This window comes from Mus musculus, chromosome 11, assembly GCF_000001635.26.
Source record: "Mus musculus strain C57BL/6J chromosome 11, GRCm38.p6 C57BL/6J".
NCBI lineage: Eukaryota > Metazoa > Chordata > Mammalia > Rodentia > Muridae > Mus > Mus musculus.
Window position 1 is genome coordinate 102,284,591 of NC_000077.6, and position 16,171 is coordinate 102,300,761.

Consider the following 16,171-nt stretch of genomic DNA (forward strand, 5'->3'; position numbering starts at 1 on the left):
GGAGCTAGAGAACCAAACCGGAAGGAAAAACCAGGCGGGAAAGAAGGAAACCTAGCGGCGGGTGGACCAGGAGAGCTTGCCAGGGCAATCGTCTAAGCATGAAACCACGCCCCCCACAAACACCTTCCCCCGCCTCTTCTCTTTTGGCCCCGCCTCCGACCTCCAGGAGGTCCGAGGCCACGCCTAATGGGCGTGGTCTTACTGCCGGAGGTCCGAAATCCCGCCAACAATGACTCCTCCCCTTCTGCCGCGGCGCAACCTGGCCCTTTTATTTAAAGATTACGTTTACGTCAGTCCGCCTTACGTAGCTTTGCGTCATCAGTACAAGGCGGGGAGGCGGGACTTCCTGTCCTGGATGTTAACAGCTTCCGAGAAAAGCCGGAAGAGATCGGACCCTGGACAGAATCCTGAGTTGCCAGCCCCTCCCCTGACCCCTACGGAAAGAGAACTACAAAGACTGTCCTGGCGAAGTCAAAACATTTATCCTGGCTTTGTCAGGTGAGGCTTTCCTTCCCCATCGAGGCACAGTAACCATCCAAACCCCCTTTAATCTCCCATGACTCCTCGCGTCCTCAAGCTCCGCCCCCTCTCCTCTGCCCCGCCCCGAAGTTTGAGGGGTGTGGATGGTTTGTGACCCCCCTACCTCCCGACCCTCGCTTCTTCACCTGACCCTAAACCATCACTGTCCCGGAGAGTCGGGCTTGGGCACTGCGACCGAAACCCGGAAGCTCCTCGGCTCGGGGGTGGGGTGGGGGGTGCTGATGGACTCCACTGCCAAGGGAATAGGACCTTTCAGACGCAGAACCTTCACCCCAGAAAAAAGCACGGTCGGGGACGACTCCCCACAGTGCGGTCAGGATCGTCCACAGGCTGAGGAGAAAGCCGAGGCCTTGGTCAGACAGATGCAGGTCCCCTATCTGGCCCCTGCCCGCGGCAGTTCCTTGTGTCCTCCGCTTCCATCTGTCTTTGCCACAGTTTCCTTTTGTGTACATCACGGTTCCTGACACTAACCTGACCAACAGGGGTTAGTTATGGGAGTGAGACGTAATTGCTATCATTTGTTTATTGAACAGTGTTAATTATTTTTGCTTCGATGATTTCACGTCTTCTTCAAAACAACCTTATGAGGTAGGTAACCATTTTAAACCCCACTTTACTGTTGAGAAAGCTGAGGCTTTGAGAACGTTGCTGGACATTGCATAGCTAGAAGAGGGGCTAGACAGTGACCCAGAATCGCTTCCCTGACTCCAGGGCCAATCTGTGTAAATAAGGCTGTGGAAACGCTTCTGAGAGTGTTGGTGTGTTCTACAAATATTCCTTGAGCAGCTACTGTGACATTGCATTAAGAGCTTCAAACAAAGAGAACTACCCTCGGTTCTTATCTTCCAGGAGTCAATGAAGAAATGGACAGGTTATGAGTGTAATGATGTTTTGTGGGTGCTGTGAGAGTAGTCTGATGATGATAATCACCAGATGGATTTGCCCAGAGACAGCTGTGAACGTAGATTCTCCAAGGAAAAGAGACGGTACTCCGAGGAATATGCAGAGAGCCTCCAATGCTTTCTCAGAAGCCGCAGAGAGGGAAAACCTTCATAGCACAAGACAGATTGAAAGAAGGATAGTGGGAACCGTTGGGAAGTATTTCCAAATAATTTCTACTTGGGCAATGGTTTTCTTGAAGCTGTCTCGTGTAGCCTTAGGCAGCCTTGAACTTGCTAAGTAGTGGAGACTTGTCTTGAACCTTGTATCCTTAGTTCCTTTATTTCCCAAGTTCTGGGATAACCAGGGCATGTAGAACAGCGGTTTTGCAGTTATAAAGCCAAGCCTATGGAGACTAAAGCGTGTAGTGTTTCTGGTGACTGTCCTATGTGGCTCCCCAGAATTTGCCAGAACAGTTTAATAGACAAACATGTCTGCTGATAGTCCCAGTACATTTGTCCATTTGAAGTGATCTGATCCTATCCTTGATAGATCAGAGTATATTTATGTATTTGGCTCTTGACATCTGGGCATGAATGGGTGTGTGGGCATGAATGGGTGTGTGGCCATGAATGAGATGTAATCCAAAGGAAATCTGGCAAGGGTGGCCGCACAATGCCCATTAAAGAGTCTTTCTAATCTGAAGCTACCACTGAGGCTGCTGGGTGCATGCAGATGTGCTTGGTCATGTGTTAGGAATCCTAGAGAAACTCCAAGCTTAAAGAAGCAAAATGTAAGCCGGGCAGTGGTGGCCTTTAGGCCCAATACTCCGATAGGGGCAAGTGATTTTGAAGCCAGCCTGGTCTATAGAGCGGTAGTTCCAAGACAGCTAGGGCTACACAGAGAAACCCTGTCTTGAAGAGAAGCAGCAAATGTTCCTTCTCCATTATTCTCCAAATACAAAAACAAACAAGTGAGCAATCAGCAGCTGGTAACAAGGTTATGAGGCTTTTCTGGTGACCCATGCTTCTTATGAGCACAGAATCTGAAAGCTAGAGTTTCACGGTAAAGGCAGAGGGGCCAAGGGTAAGTCAGTCCTTAGCTTGAGATTGAGGGTCTACTACTGTTAGGAAATTGGCTGGCTGCCCTTCCTACACAACACCAAGCCCCCATCCTTTTTTCCTTTTTTTTTTTTTTCTTTTTTTTTTAACCCCAGCCTGCCTCAGAACCTAAACAAAGTAGAAACCTGACTATAAGCCCTCAGGCCCTCCTAATGCTATCCCCCTTTGTTCCTGCAGCGTGGACCCAGTCAGCAGCCAGGCCATGGAGCTCTCTGATGTCACCCTCATTGAGGGTGTGGGTAACGAGGTGATGGTGGTAGCAGGCGTGGTGGCGCTGACTCTAGCCCTGGTCCTAGCCTGGCTCTCCACCTATGTAGCAGACAGTGGTAACAACCAGCTGCTGGGCACCATTGTGTCAGCAGGTGACACGTCTGTTCTCCACCTGGGCCATGTGGACCAGCTGGTAAACCAAGGCACTCCAGAGCCAACCGAACACCCCCATCCATCAGGGGGCAATGATGACAAGGCTGAAGAGACCAGTGACAGTGGGGGAGACGCCACTGGAGAACCTGGAGCTAGGGGAGAGATGGAGCCCAGCCTGGAGCATCTCCTGGACATCCAAGGCCTGCCTAAAAGGCAAGCAGGCCTGGGGAGCAGTCGCCCAGAAGCCCCGCTGGGGTTAGATGATGGCTCCTGCCTCTCTCCCAGCCCCAGCCTCATCAATGTTCGCCTCAAGTTCCTCAATGACACCGAGGAGCTAGCTGTGGCCAGGCCAGAGGACACTGTGGGTACCCTAAAAAGGTGAGTAGGCCGGAGAGAGGCCAGTTGCTCGTGACTTGTTCCTCAGATGATGGTTTCCTGAAGAAGCTGTGCATATATGTGAGCACAGGAGGGATTTTAAGGGGAAATGGAGACTTCCATAGACAGACCTTCAGTGTCTTTCATGTCCAGGCCTTGATCTCTCTAGCCTTATTCTTTATCCAGTCTTTCCTTTCATCCTTGTAGCAAATACTTCCCTGGACAAGAGAGCCAAATGAAGTTGATCTACCAGGGTCGGCTGCTGCAGGACCCAGCACGCACACTGAGTTCCCTGAACATTACCAACAACTGCGTGATCCACTGCCACCGCTCACCCCCAGGGGCAGCAGTTTCTGGCCCCTCAGCCTCCTTGACCCCAACCACTGAGCAATCTAGCCTTGGTGTCAACGTGGGCAGCCTCATGGTGCCTGTGTTTGTGGTGCTCTTGGGTGTGGTCTGGTACTTCCGTATCAATTACCGCCAGTTCTTCACTGGACCTGCCACTATCTCCTTGGTTGGAGTCACAGTCTTCTTCAGCATCCTGGTATTTGGGATGTATGGAAGATAAGGACATCAGGAGACAAAGAAAGGCATGGTCTTCCTCCTTCGTGGCCTCCCTCCTTTCCTGGCCAGAGCTGGGCCCAAGGACCTGGGAGGGAGGGATAGGAAGGGTATGGTGGGTACCCTGTCCATAGGACCCAGGAAGCAGGTGTGTGGCCTCCCTTCATGTCCAGAGGGTACAGATATCTCTGCAAGCACAACTCAGGTAGAAATGAGGATATCATCTTCCCTCTTTTGGAATCCCAAAGTTCACAGGCCAAGATCAGTGAGAAGCCTGGGCTCTGGGTCTTCCCTCCTGGCTGTGGCCCAGTCTCTTGCATGTCTGTTCCCTAACCCCCAGGGTTGCTGCCAGGACAGCTCAGCATGGCCTTAGCATACTTCTGTAGGAAGCCTCAAGTACCTTCCACTCCTTAGATGAGTGTGGACCTTTTGAAACTAAATTCACAGGGATGAAGACTGCCAGCCAGCCTTCCCTACAGCACCCAGCTGCCACCACCTCCTCCTTGTGCCCCTTGTAGCAGGAATAGGATATTTTGCTTTCTTTTAAAGCACTTTGCTTGCTCTTTTTTTGTTTGTTTGTAAATAGTCCTGTATAGAGCTCAGTCAGGAAGGGGAGTGGGGCAGAAGGCCAAGCCCCCAGCATTGAGGCCAGGCCACAGCTGCTGTTATCCTAGGCCTCTAGACTGCAAGAGTACTGGCCCTAATCCAGTGCCCTGCCCAGTTCCAAGGATGAGCTCTGGGTATAGACTGCCCTCCCCTAAGCCCTTAGATGGTCAGTATGAATGAATAAAAATCCATTTTGTGGCTATGGAGCCTCTTTGTGACTGCTCTGCCCTCAGCAACATGGCAATGAGAGTGGGCAGGCCGGGCTACCAACGGGAAATGCAGTTTATTTACACCAGCAGCCATGAGGGCAGAGGGGAATACACAGCGTTTACAAAGTTAGCTACCTGTACAGGATGGATTACATATGCAAAAATAAAAATCTCAAGACCACAGGACAGCGTGAGCCCCACCCCCCTCCCCCAATGACCCCAGCATGCGGTAATGCCAGGCGGGTGGCCCCTGGGCATGCGGGGGGGAGTGATGCATGGAAGGAAAAGCCACCGGCCATGGAAATTAGTACAGAACCCCCCCACACACAGACACATGATAGGATACAGGGTGGACGACACCTAGCCAGGGTGGGGAGGATGGGAATTGAAACCCACACAGCCTGCTGTTAGAGGGAGGGAGTGGGGAGTTCCTAGCCCCTGTTCAACTACACAGTAGGGAGGGCATACTCCCCAAAGAAGGGGTTTGTTCCCTCAGGGTCCCTGCTGGACCAAGCCCATCTCTCACCCAGCCTGGGCAGGGGGTTCTGCCCTGAGGGTGAGCCAAGGAACAATGGGGAAGTTTTTGTGGACAAACCAGTTCCCAAACTACTCCCTCCAACCAGAGGGAAAAGGGAGAGGTGGGAAGGAGAGCAGAGTGAGTTGGCCTGAGCTGCAGCTACTCCAAAGGGATAAGAACCTGGGCCGGCTTCCCCTGACCTTCAGCAGGTTCCCAAGCTATGCTTGGTAGTGGGGCCGGCCCGAGAACCTTCTTTCCCCCTCTAGCGAGAAGGCTATGGAGGGCCAAGGACAGAGGGGCCCAGGCTCCAAGGATTTATTCTAACTCCTGCCAAAATTAGCTTGACTTTTTAAAAAATAATCACAATACTTGGGTTAAAAATCAACTTGTAAGCAGGCCTCAGCCACAATGAGCGCCACCCCAGGGAGACTGGGTTCCAGACAGGGCGCTGCAGCCCTAGCACGGTTGTTCCCTTAGCCCGCTGGGTCCCTAACCCAAATCAGTCCAACCAGTCTTGGGTACTAGCTACCCAATGTGGGAGTGCCTCCTCCTGGGAAGAGGGGACATGTATAGCAAGAGCCAGAAAACTAGGCTCAGGATCAACCCCATCCCTGTCAATCAGCCCATAGCCAGATCTTCCAGCTCCAAGGTGTGATGCTACCTGCTGGGAGGTGGGATACAGGTCAGGTAGGTGAGTGCTCTGGCATGACAGTCCCACAGAGGGGCAAGAGCACCCCTCCTAACTCCACTGACAACCCAGGGCAGAGACTACCTTCTCATCCCATCCTACTCCTAGCAAAGGGAGAGAGGCACAAGATTAGGGTTTTTCCTCAGAGCCCCAAACCACAAGTACAGAATAAATAACTTAAAAGCGGCAAGGGAGGGGAGAGAGGGCAGGCTTTAGAGGCGAGAGCACTGAGAGGAACTGAAGCTGGTCAAGGGAAAGGGGGTGGGGGGCAAGCAGCAGCTGGGAGCTCAGGCTGCCCCAGCAGGGCAGGGCAGGGGGCAGGATGGGAGGGAGAACACGGGGCCACCCCAGGAGGGTGAGGCTGGGCCCCTTCCTGGGGCAGGGAATGAGGTAAGAAACATTTCAAATAAAGCAGCACCGTCCCTCTCACCTGGGCCATCTCACAGCCCTGGGGCAGGGAGGGCAGGGGGCCACTCTGATACAGGCTCCCTCTTCCTACCCTCCCCTTCCCATTCCTTGAAGCTGTAGAGGCTGGAGGTCCTTTCCCGGCACCCAACAACAAAAGGACAGCTCCTGCTGCCAAGGAGGCCCATGGGGACTGAGGGGAAAGGGCTGCCTCCTGTGAGGCAGTTCTGGATGCCCACCGTAGCAGACAGCACTGTGCCTGCTGACCCCGGGGAATGGGGACATCTGATAGGACTCTGCACACAAACAGGACATAGCAGCCCTGCCCCTCAGCTCCAAGCACCGAACCTTTCACATTGCTGAGGGCAGCCAGGGGAGGCCCCCTCTGGGCTCAGCTTCCAACCCAAAGCCGCCTGGGTAGCCACGATGCCCCTCGGCAGGGCTTAGTCCAGTTCCTGGGGTGGGGAGCAGGCAGTGCCCTGGCACAGTGCCCAGGTCAGGCCCCCAGCCTAGCTGGACATCCAGTAACTCACAGAATAAATAGGAAAACCGTCTCCCCACCAAACTTATGTCCAAGGCATAATATGTCCAGGTCTGAGTCCCGCACGCCGAGGGGTCATGCTCCGTTGCAGAGGATCCTGACACCCCCCAGGGGCACATAATTGGATCCTCTGCCTGCCTGGCCCACCAAGCTTCCCAAGCCCAGACCCCCAGCAGCTGTCCATATGCCAGGCTATGCTGCCTGGGTGGGGGTCGGGAGAGAGGGCTCTCTCAGCCAAAGGCTATCCCTTGCACCCAAGTCAGTTGATGTCATCATAGATGCTGGGCGTTGGGGGAGCCGGTGGCTTTGGCTTTTTCTTCTTGTTGGAGCCCAGGCCAGAGGCAGTCCCTACCAAGCTCAGATGGGATTTCTTTTTCTTGGTTTTCCGTGATTCAGAGCTGTTGGTACCTGCAGAGGAAAGAGGCACAGAGGATGAAGGTGCAGCTGAGGAAGGAGAAGGGTGCCCCACTGCCAAGAGCCTGAGATCAAGTGCATGGCATACCTAAACCCCATCCCTGATTTTCACTAGTCTTGGAGGAGCCTGAATCAGAAGGTGAGAGATCAGAAGAGCCGTCCCACTGAAGCCGGCTGATGAGGGCCTGGCTATCAGTCATGTCAAAGCCATCGTTATCCAAGGAGCTCTCTACCTCTGGAAGAACGCTAGAAAGAGGAGTCAAAGAGACACGTTAGGGAAAGAGATCAGCAAGCTGACCCACCCCCCTTTTGGAAAGGTCACTTACGCCGAGGGCCCAAGGAAATAAATCCGTACGGTTCGCCTCTGTTCATCCGTGTGCTGCGGGCAGCGTAGTGACCTGGTGGGGACAGAATGATCAGACCCTGACAAGGCAGGGAAGGACTTCAGGAGCTCAGGTGAAGCAGAAGCTAGAGGGACAGGGAAAGAGCCAGTGGTGAATCCCCAGATGGTGGGTCCCCAGACAGGCCTATTAGATAGATGACGGGAGGGTAAGGACGGGAGCCCACTGCTCAGATCCAGGGGTGCGGTACCCCGACCCATGCCCAGCCCCCTTTCAGGTTTCCACGCTCACCTTGTGCACATCTTCTTGGTATGTTCAGAAATCACTCCACATTGCTGGAAAAAGAACACAGCTGAAAAGAGGGGCAGGAGACCTGGTCCAAACACTAGATACTCCCTCTGCACCAACGCTAGACTGACCACGTAGAAACCAACCTCAGAGGAAGCCCACTTTCACAGAAAACTATGGCTCCTGCTGCTATGTCATCTGTCTCCTTCAGAGTCCTACCCGTTGCCCAGCCCAAAGCAAACCCCCTCCCCTCTCCAGTTGCGCACCGTGGTGAGCAGGCTCCGCAGCTCCTCTGGACCCAGGGTCTCATAGCTGATCCCAGTTGAGTTGCTATACTGTGAGAGAAGTAGAGGTAGGTCAGGAGTGAAAAACGGGTCAGAGAAGTAAAGAGAGGGCAGCCAGAAAAGGAGCGGATGGAGCAGCAGGCCCGCTCACCCCTGCCTCCAAGTAGTCCTCCAAAAGCCCCTCCAGCCTGCGCAGACACAGAGACGGGGCCCACAGAGAGCATCAACACCCAGGACCTAAAGAGCTACAAGCGCTGTAGTTGTCAGCATCCTGGCCTCACTCGTCCAAATCCCAACCGCCTCACAACAACAGGGAGAAGCGCAGAAGCGCAGCATCTACTCACCTTAAAAGGATCGGAGTTGCTAAGTTCCCCTGAAGAAGAAAAAAGAAGGGGAAGGGTGTTTGATGCAGAGGTACAGACAGAGAACCCTGAAAATAACCAGAGAGGAAGTGGGGGTGACAGAAGGATCACAGGCCCTCCCTCACCCCCACTACAAGCCCTGTAATAAATAACATAGCTAGCAGCACCCCTGTTGGTCTAGCCCCACTTACCATTTTTGTGTTTTAGAGACTTGGATCTTCGAGGGGAATTAGGGTTCTGGAATGGGAGATACCATAGCTTTGGGGAAAGGGCAATGATAAGGGGGAGCCGAGAACCCAGGGAAGGAAAAAAGATTTGACAAAGAAACAACCTCAAGCGTTTACTGTTCCTCCCGGTAAGACGGCTATGTTCCCGCCCGCCCGCCCGCCCACAAAACCTCTGCAGCTCCCCTGCCCACCACACACCCTTACTCCCAAACCCAGGGATGCCCCCCCAGTGACCTCACACTTGAGTCAAAAGACCTGAGCAATCAATCCCTGCCCCAAAGGAAGGGTATCTGTCCTTCACCCAAATTTCCCCCATGCTCGCCCCAGCTCTCACCTTGTCTGATTTTCTCTTCTTGGCTGGGGGACAACAGGACAAAAAACACAGTTACTTTTACGCTCTTGTTCTCAGAATATTTATATGTTTTTGAAAACTACATTCTTCCCCCATCAAGACAGTTTATGGCAAATGTATACTCTACTACTATTTCCTTCACCCCAGCTTCTCCCAGGTTTCCCCAGACCCCCAAAACACCTTTCTTCTCTGAGCCATAGGACCAGTCATTGTCATTGATGTCATCGTTGTCTTCTTGGTCACTCTCAGACTTGTTCATATTGTTGCTATTGGCAATCCTGCCCAAAGTTGAGAAGAAAAAATGTCAAGGCTAAAGGATATCACCCATCTGCACATGAATTTATAGGGAAGCACGTGAGGACCAAGAGTGGCCCCCCCTTCTGTACCCTACCAGTGACCCCATAAGACTACACCTCGGTACCAATTGCACAAGTTGCGCATCACTGGTGCTGGAAGCATGAGGTTCTCACCGACGGTTGGCGATTCGGCTGCTGTTGCGACCCATTCCCAGGCACTTCTCCAGGTGGGGGGCAAAGCGGGAAGCAGCAATACTGCGGCTGCAATTGGGGCAAACACACTCCTTGCTCTTCCACTGGTTGAAAACCTGTCCAAAGATGTCCAACCCAGGCTGGTCCACGATCTCTGGGGACAGGAGAGGTGTGGCGATCAGAGCGGGCAGGGTACCCTAACTTCTTGTCCTCACCTATGGTCCCAGGCTCTCTTTAAATCCATTCTTGCCTAAGCTCACAGGAGCTCCAGGCTCTACAAATAGGACAGTTTCTAAAGGACTGCTCTAAGCCCTTCCTGGGCAGAGCTAGACCACTCCCCTTCCACCCTGAGGCTCACCAAAATCCTTCATGCTGTCAGGATCCGTATCATCCAGGAAGAAGTAGCCACACTTAACAGCCCGGTGTACTTCAAAGCAGAATCCCAAACAAGAATCCTCGACCAGGTCAGCATATATCTCCTGAGCGATGGCCTGGGCCCCGGAAGAGAACACCAGCATCCATGGTCACAAGGGGAGCACCCCACCTTGACTGAACAACTCTCACCAACCAAATCTCCTGGCCCTGACCAAGCATGCTGCTTTCTTTGCCACTTTCCTGACCTTGATTTTTGAGTTCCTTCTTCCTCCCAGATCCTTGGACCTTTCAGCTGGTTATTATTCCCTCTAAGGAACAAGGCTGACTACCCAAATTCCTCCTTTGGCACAGATGCCAGATTTAGCGACGGACGCAGAGACATTGAGAGAAAGAACCGGAGGCACACGTGGGGGAGCCCTCACCTCTAGTTTGCTGTTATCCAGGCCAGACAAAGACATTTCCTCCATTTTCATTTGTAAACTCTTGTGGAGACGGCGCTCTGACTGCTCATAGCACAGCGGGCGGCAACACGGCTGCACACATGGAGGTGGGGGTGTTGGTGTGAGTCCAAGACACCTCCAGAGACTGCCACCTCCCCTCCCCACCTCCAAGCCCAGGGCTTAATCCTGGCATCAGTGTGTCTCCCTCCCCAAGGCCCCGTTCACTAGGTCTAGATGGTCCTTCAGGGCCTGAGAACCAGAGGTGGCCTAGTCCTTCCCAGGCCTAAGCTCAGGCCCTGAACTGTACTGCCTTGCCAATCAGACTCTAGGTCTATAGGAGGCAGCAGCTCATCCCAGGTACCCAAAACTCAAACCCCTCTTTGATACCCATGGTGCAATGCAGCAGGGGGAGGAGAAGGAACTCTAAGGCCTCAAAGCAAACCCACAGGGTGTGGCAAAGAACTGCACAGACTCCTCAAGACAACCCCCGTTTCCCTAAGGGCTGTCATAGTCACCTCTGCTTTCAGCCAGGATGTCCACTTGGGGGGGTACTGCTACCAGAAGTAGGAATGGCCCTAACACCCTACAACCTTCACCCCACTCTGTCTTCTCTTAAAATAAGCCTGCCACTCTACGAGAGGAACAGAGCCCAGAGAAGCCTACAGGCAAAGGGCATTTCCAGCCACCAAGAACGTGAGCAGAGGAGAGCCCCGTGGTACGCACGCGAGTGGGCACTCCCCTTACCTGTTCTTTTAGATCGCACCCTCCCTCCCTCAGGACCAGCCCGGAAGTCTCTCCAAGAGCCCCAAAGTCCAAAAACCCCACCGTAGGATTCAGAAACAGTGCCCACAGTTCGGGGCCCCACTGAAGAGTGGGTACGAGTTTAAGAAGCTGCCGGCCTCGAGTGGGGTGGGGACTGACAAATGAGCCAGGGGCACTGGGAAGGGGAGCAGGCCGTGTCGCGGCTCTTCTCCCGTCCTTGCGGCACTGCTGCTGCATCATACCGACTGGGGGGAGGAGAGCCGAGCCGCCCATAGGCCGGCGGCGGGCCGGGACAGACCGACCCCCAGAGAGTAAGCAGAGTGGGACGCGTCCCGACCCCACTAGGTCGCCGCCTGCCCAGATCCCGGACGGGCCGGGGAGAGGATTCCGGGAGGGTGTCTCTATTGTCCCGGGGGCTGGGGCCTGGCTCCCTAACAAAGGCCCCGCGCCCCCTCCCCGGCCGGCCCTGCCCCGCCCAAGGAGGACCCAGCCAGGGGGAGACCGGGGGGCCCCGGCCCGGCCGGGAAGCCGGGGAAAGCCGGGCGTTTCCGCGTCGGCCCTGGGGGAGGGGAAGGGGCGCTGACCCAGACCTGGGGGGAGGGGGCCCAAGCCCCGCCTCGGGCCCCGCCCCCCGCCCCCCGCAGGCCCCTCCCCCGTCCCTGTTCTGTACTCACCCCGCCCGGGGGGCCGCGCCGGGGCCCGGCGGCCTCTCAGGGCCGCGTCCTCCGGCGGCGGCGGCGACGGCGGCTGCTCCGGAGCCCCATGTCCGTCGGTCCGTCCTCGCCTCTCCCCGGGGCCCGGGGCCCGGGGCCGGGGGGTCGGGCTGCCCCCCCGCCTCGCCGCCTCACCGGGCGGCCATGGCCCCTTCCCCTCCCTTCTCGTCCCGTCGCCGCCTCCTCCTCCTCACCTCACCCCGCCCGCGCGCAGTCCGCGCGCCGTCCGCGCGCCCCTCCCCCCGCCCCCCACTCCAGCCCGCCTCTCCCGGGCGGGGGGTGCGGCGCGAGCCCGGAGCGCGCGCGCGTGCCGCGACCGGAGGATGGATGGATGGAGCGAGCGAGGACGCGAGCGTGCGCGCGCGCGCCCCTCTCCCCCCTCCCTCGGCGCGGGCGCGAGGCCAGGCGCGAGCGCGCTCCAACCTCCTCCTCTTCCTCCTCCCGCCCCTCCTCAACACCCCGCCCTCGCCCTCCCTTCCTCTTCCTCCTTTCGCTTTCGCGCGCCCAGCGACTGCTCGCGCCTGCTAGAAGGGCCCGAGCGCGTGCATCTGCCCCGCGGCCGCAGCTCGGCAGCATTTGCTCCAGGGGGCGGGGACCGGGAGGGGAGGAGGGGCGCCACGCCGCCGTCCAAAGTACCGGCGGACGGGACCTGGGGCGGGGAGATGGGTGGGGCCTCCGTAGACGAGTCCGGCCAATCGCGGAGTGTCCTCGGCCCGGGAGGCCCAATAGGCTCGAGGTGGGTGGGGCAGCGTTCAAGGTGAGGTGCGCGGTGCGCCAGGGGCGGAGACTTGGTGCCGTCCCGGCCGGCTCGGGGGCGGAGGCAACGGGGTGGCGTCGAAAGAGAGCGCCGGCTCCCAGCCGAGCCTGGGACGCCTTCCGGCCCAGGCATCCCCGCCCTTCCCGCGGGGTTCCCTGCTCTGCTCCCCGGTCGCTCCCCCACTTTGACCGCGAGGCATACAGTCAGTTGTGTGAAGAGTCTGGGCTTGAAATGGGGTGCAGTTAGGCGCTCAGGAAGGAACAACCTTAAAAGGGGCTGGTCTGCATTCGTTCTCTGGGTTTCGGAGTGGGTCACCAGCCACCCCAGGCCTCCGAACCGAAAAGAACCCAAGGGAGAAGGTTCACTGCGGAGTGCAAGCTGCGCCCTTCTGAGTCGAGCGCGCTCCCGCCCTTATCCTAATTTAGATCCCACACCTGCTCGCCTTTCCTGCTTCCGGAGCCCACGCTGGACCCTCCACCTCTCAGACAGACTGCTTAGCACTGGCCAGACTCTGCCTACACTAAAAGCTGCTCCGCTGGGAGTGGCCTTACCCTCCATCTCTCGCCTCTTTAGCTTCGGGAGGAAAGGTCCTTTTCTCAGCCACCCAAGGTGTTTAGATCTGCGCTCACATGTACGTGGCCGTGTCTACAGCCTCGAGACTTTTGCGTGCCAGGCCTCTAGCTTCAGATAAAATTAAACTCTGGAATCACGTACTTTGAGACCATCTTTGGTTCTTCGCTCTTCAGCAAACATGTATGGAGGTTCTTGGTAGATATTTCGAAGCGGATAAGACCACACGTTAGTTCTGAATTTAACTTGGTGGACCAGGCAAAAGACCTTCTTACGCCTCTTTTGTCCATTACCAGAGGACATAATGATAGTACCTATTTCATAGGAAAGACTTAACAATTAAGTTTATGCCTAGCCACTCCTTTTACCACAACAGAGAGAGGTAGAGAGAGGCAGGAGGATCTCTGTGAGTTGAGGCCAGCCTAATCTACATAAATACTTCCGGGGCTACATAGTGAAACCCTGTCTCAGAAACAACCGAAGCTAACATGGCATAGGAGAGACTCTTAGGTGTCTGGTAATCTTGTATTGTCTTTTGTTTTCACTCCATTGACACATGGTCTTATTTTGTAGCCCATCCTGCCTCAGCCTCCCCAGTGCGGGGATTACAGTACTGGATGACATACCAATTGTTACTTTGTCTTTTTTTTTTTTTTTTTTTTAACTTGAGAGACTGCTGTGGGTGTTGGGAACAAAACGCTTGTCCTTTTAGTTGTGAGCCTCTTAAGGCTGAGCCATCTTTCCAGCGCTGGCTGTTATTTCAGTTTTCCTTCTCTTTTTAAATGATTCTTTATAATGTCTTCACTGCCATTAAAAACTTAACATTAAGAAAAAAATGTTGCTGGGCAGTGGTGGCGCATGCCTTTAATTCCAGCATTTGGGAAGCAGAAGCAAGTGAATTTCTGAGTTTGAGGCTAGCCTGGTCTACAGAGTGAGTTCCAGGACAGCCAGGGCAACACAGAGAAACCCTGTGTCGAAAAACCAAAAAAAAAAAAAAAAAAAAATGAAATGAATGAAAGAAGGAAAGAAAGTTAACGGCACAATCCAGATGCTGAGAGACAAAGATGTGCTTCCTCGGGGAGTCACTGTCTCCCGGGGTAGGAAGACATGAAGGAAAATAATTGAAAATCCCTACGGGCGTGGTGGCATATACCTTTAATCCCAGCACTCAGGAGGCAGAGGCAGGCGGATTTCTGAGTTCGAGGCCAGCCTGGTCAGAGTCACTTTCTGTCTCAGTACATAGTGGCAGGATAGAGAGAGAGAGACAGAGGCAGATAGACACAATATTGGTTAGGCTAAGGGCTGGCTAGAACATAGAGAGATGTGGGGCAGTCAGCAGCAGGATATGAGCAGGCTAGAAGATCATACAGGTTCAAGTATATGGTGGAGTTTGTGGGGTTGGACCATACAGACACTGAGGAGAGCTGTAGGCATCCTCTGGCCAGACTTGTGTCTATACAACATCACTTTGTGTTCTGGAGTCCAGCTGGCTGACCTCCCTGTGTGGAGTGAAGAAGAAAACATCCCCTGAAGACATCTTGAAGATGAAGAACTTTCTGGAGGACATGACAAGGTCATAGATGTGGTTTCAGAGAAACTAGAATCACTATGGGACCAAATAGTGAAGACTCAAAAGATGGTCGAGTTTAGCTCAGGAGCAGCAGTGGCACACACCTTTAATCCCAGCACTTGGGAGGCAGAGGCAGGTGGATTTCTGAGTTCCAGGACAGCCTGGTCTACAGAGTGAGTTCCAGGACAGCCAGGACTACACAGAGAAACCCTGTCTCGAAAAAACAAACAAACAAAAAGCCTTAAAACCTTTGCCTGCAGGCATTTGCACATTCGCACAAACCCTCTGGGTCCTCCCTGATTCTCTGATTGTGACCGCATACTCCATCAGTAGCTATCTTCACACAGAACTTCCAAGTGATGGATCATCCCATTCACTGAGCACTTAGCCATAGCTGCTGTGTGGTGGTGATCTCTGGGCATATGAACTGGTTCTGTGCCAGTCAACAAAATACTAAGGCCTGAGCAGATCCTGGCTGTGTGTGAGGTCTTGGAGTTACAGTAAGGAGCAAAGGAGACACAGAGGCCTTGTCCTGGTAGAGCTTGCAGTCCAGCAAAGCCTGACATAGAGGAGTGTGAGGAAGACAATCAATCTGCTGAGGAAACAAAGGGCAGAAAGAAGCACCTCCCCCACCCTGCCCGGAGAAAGACTTTTTTTTTTTTTTTGCTTGCTTAAATGTCTGTGCACCACCTGCATGCAGTGCCTACAAAAACCACAAGAGGGCACTAGATCCTCTAGACCTGGAGTTACAGTCAGGAGGACACATGTGTGTGCTAGAACTTGATCCTGGGTCCTATGGAAGAGCCATCTCTCTAGCTTCCAAACAGACTTTTATTTTTTGTTTGTTTGTTTGTTTGTTTTTTGTTTTTTGAGACAGGGTTTCTCTGTGTAGCCCTGGCTGTCCTGGAACTCACTTTGTAGACCAGGCTGGCCTCAAACTCAGAAATCCGCCTGCCCCTGCCTCACAAATGCTGGGATTAAAGGCGTGCGCCACCAAGCCCAGTTTGTTTTGTATTTTGAGATCGGCTGGCCTTGAGCACACAGAGATGTAAATGCCTCTACCTCCTCCACTGCTGTAGGATAATAACACCACTCTCAGTCTTAGAAAGACTTATTTTTTAAAGATGTATTATATGGAAGGACACTGTAGCTGTCTTCAGACACACCAGAAGAGGGCATCGGATCCCATTACATATGGTTGTGAGCCACCATGTGGTTGCTGGGAATTGAACTCAGGACCTTTAGAAGAGCAGTCAGTGCTCTTAACCACTGAGCCATCTCTCCAGCCCCCAGTCAGTGCTCTTAACAGCTGAGCCAGCACTCCAGACCCTAGAAAGACTCTTAAATGATGTCCTGAGCCAGGTGACTGTGCTGCACACCTTTAATCCCAGCACTTGGGAGGCAGAGGCAGGTGGATTTCTGA

The 16,171-nt window shown here is 54.4% G+C and overlaps 3 protein-coding genes across 16 annotated transcripts; 2 read left to right on the forward strand and 1 right to left on the reverse strand.

Annotated features, from left to right (window-relative positions):
• Positions 1-360: 360 nt before the first annotated feature.
• On the forward strand, positions 361-4,837 carry Tmub2 (transmembrane and ubiquitin-like domain containing 2). Of its 3 annotated transcripts, NM_028076.4 has the most exons (4): positions 361-498; positions 1,074-1,128; positions 2,718-3,281; positions 3,486-4,837. In NM_028076.4, exons 2-4 carry the CDS (start codon positions 1,094-1,096, stop codon positions 3,844-3,846), a joined length of 960 nt encoding a protein of 319 aa, NP_082352.1. In that variant the 5' UTR covers positions 361-498; positions 1,074-1,093; the 3' UTR covers positions 3,847-4,837. The 3 variants fall into 3 exon arrangements, with proteins under 3 accessions (NP_082352.1, NP_001289434.1, NP_001289435.2); NM_001302505.2 differs by having other exon boundaries at positions 361-1,128; NM_001302506.2 differs by lacking the exon at positions 1,074-1,128.
• Positions 4,710-12,455, reverse strand: Atxn7l3 (ataxin 7-like 3). 12 transcript variants are annotated; one of them, XM_017314484.2, is made up of 13 exons: positions 11,813-12,455; positions 10,359-10,469; positions 9,920-10,052; positions 9,544-9,715; positions 9,254-9,351; positions 9,056-9,078; positions 8,686-8,731; positions 8,477-8,562; positions 8,115-8,183; positions 7,852-7,895; positions 7,546-7,617; positions 7,308-7,465; positions 4,710-7,213 (listed from the first exon to the last, which is right to left on the reverse strand). In XM_017314484.2, exons 2-13 carry the CDS (start codon positions 10,407-10,409, stop codon positions 7,065-7,067), a joined length of 1,101 nt encoding a protein of 366 aa, XP_017169973.1. In that variant the 5' UTR covers positions 10,410-10,469; positions 11,813-12,455; the 3' UTR covers positions 4,710-7,064. The 12 variants fall into 12 exon arrangements, with proteins under 12 accessions (XP_017169973.1, XP_006533109.1, NP_001092307.1 ...); XM_006533046.4 differs by having other exon boundaries at positions 8,686-8,752; positions 11,813-12,348; NM_001098837.1 differs by having other exon boundaries at positions 8,477-8,505; positions 11,813-12,039.
• Gm33851 (predicted gene, 33851) lies at positions 11,799-13,327 on the forward strand. The gene is made up of 2 exons (XM_030246466.1): positions 11,799-12,587; positions 13,034-13,327. Exons 1-2 carry the CDS (start codon positions 12,175-12,177, stop codon positions 13,104-13,106), a joined length of 486 nt encoding a protein of 161 aa, XP_030102326.1. The 5' UTR covers positions 11,799-12,174; the 3' UTR covers positions 13,107-13,327.
• The last annotated feature ends 2,844 nt before the right edge of the window (positions 13,328-16,171 follow it).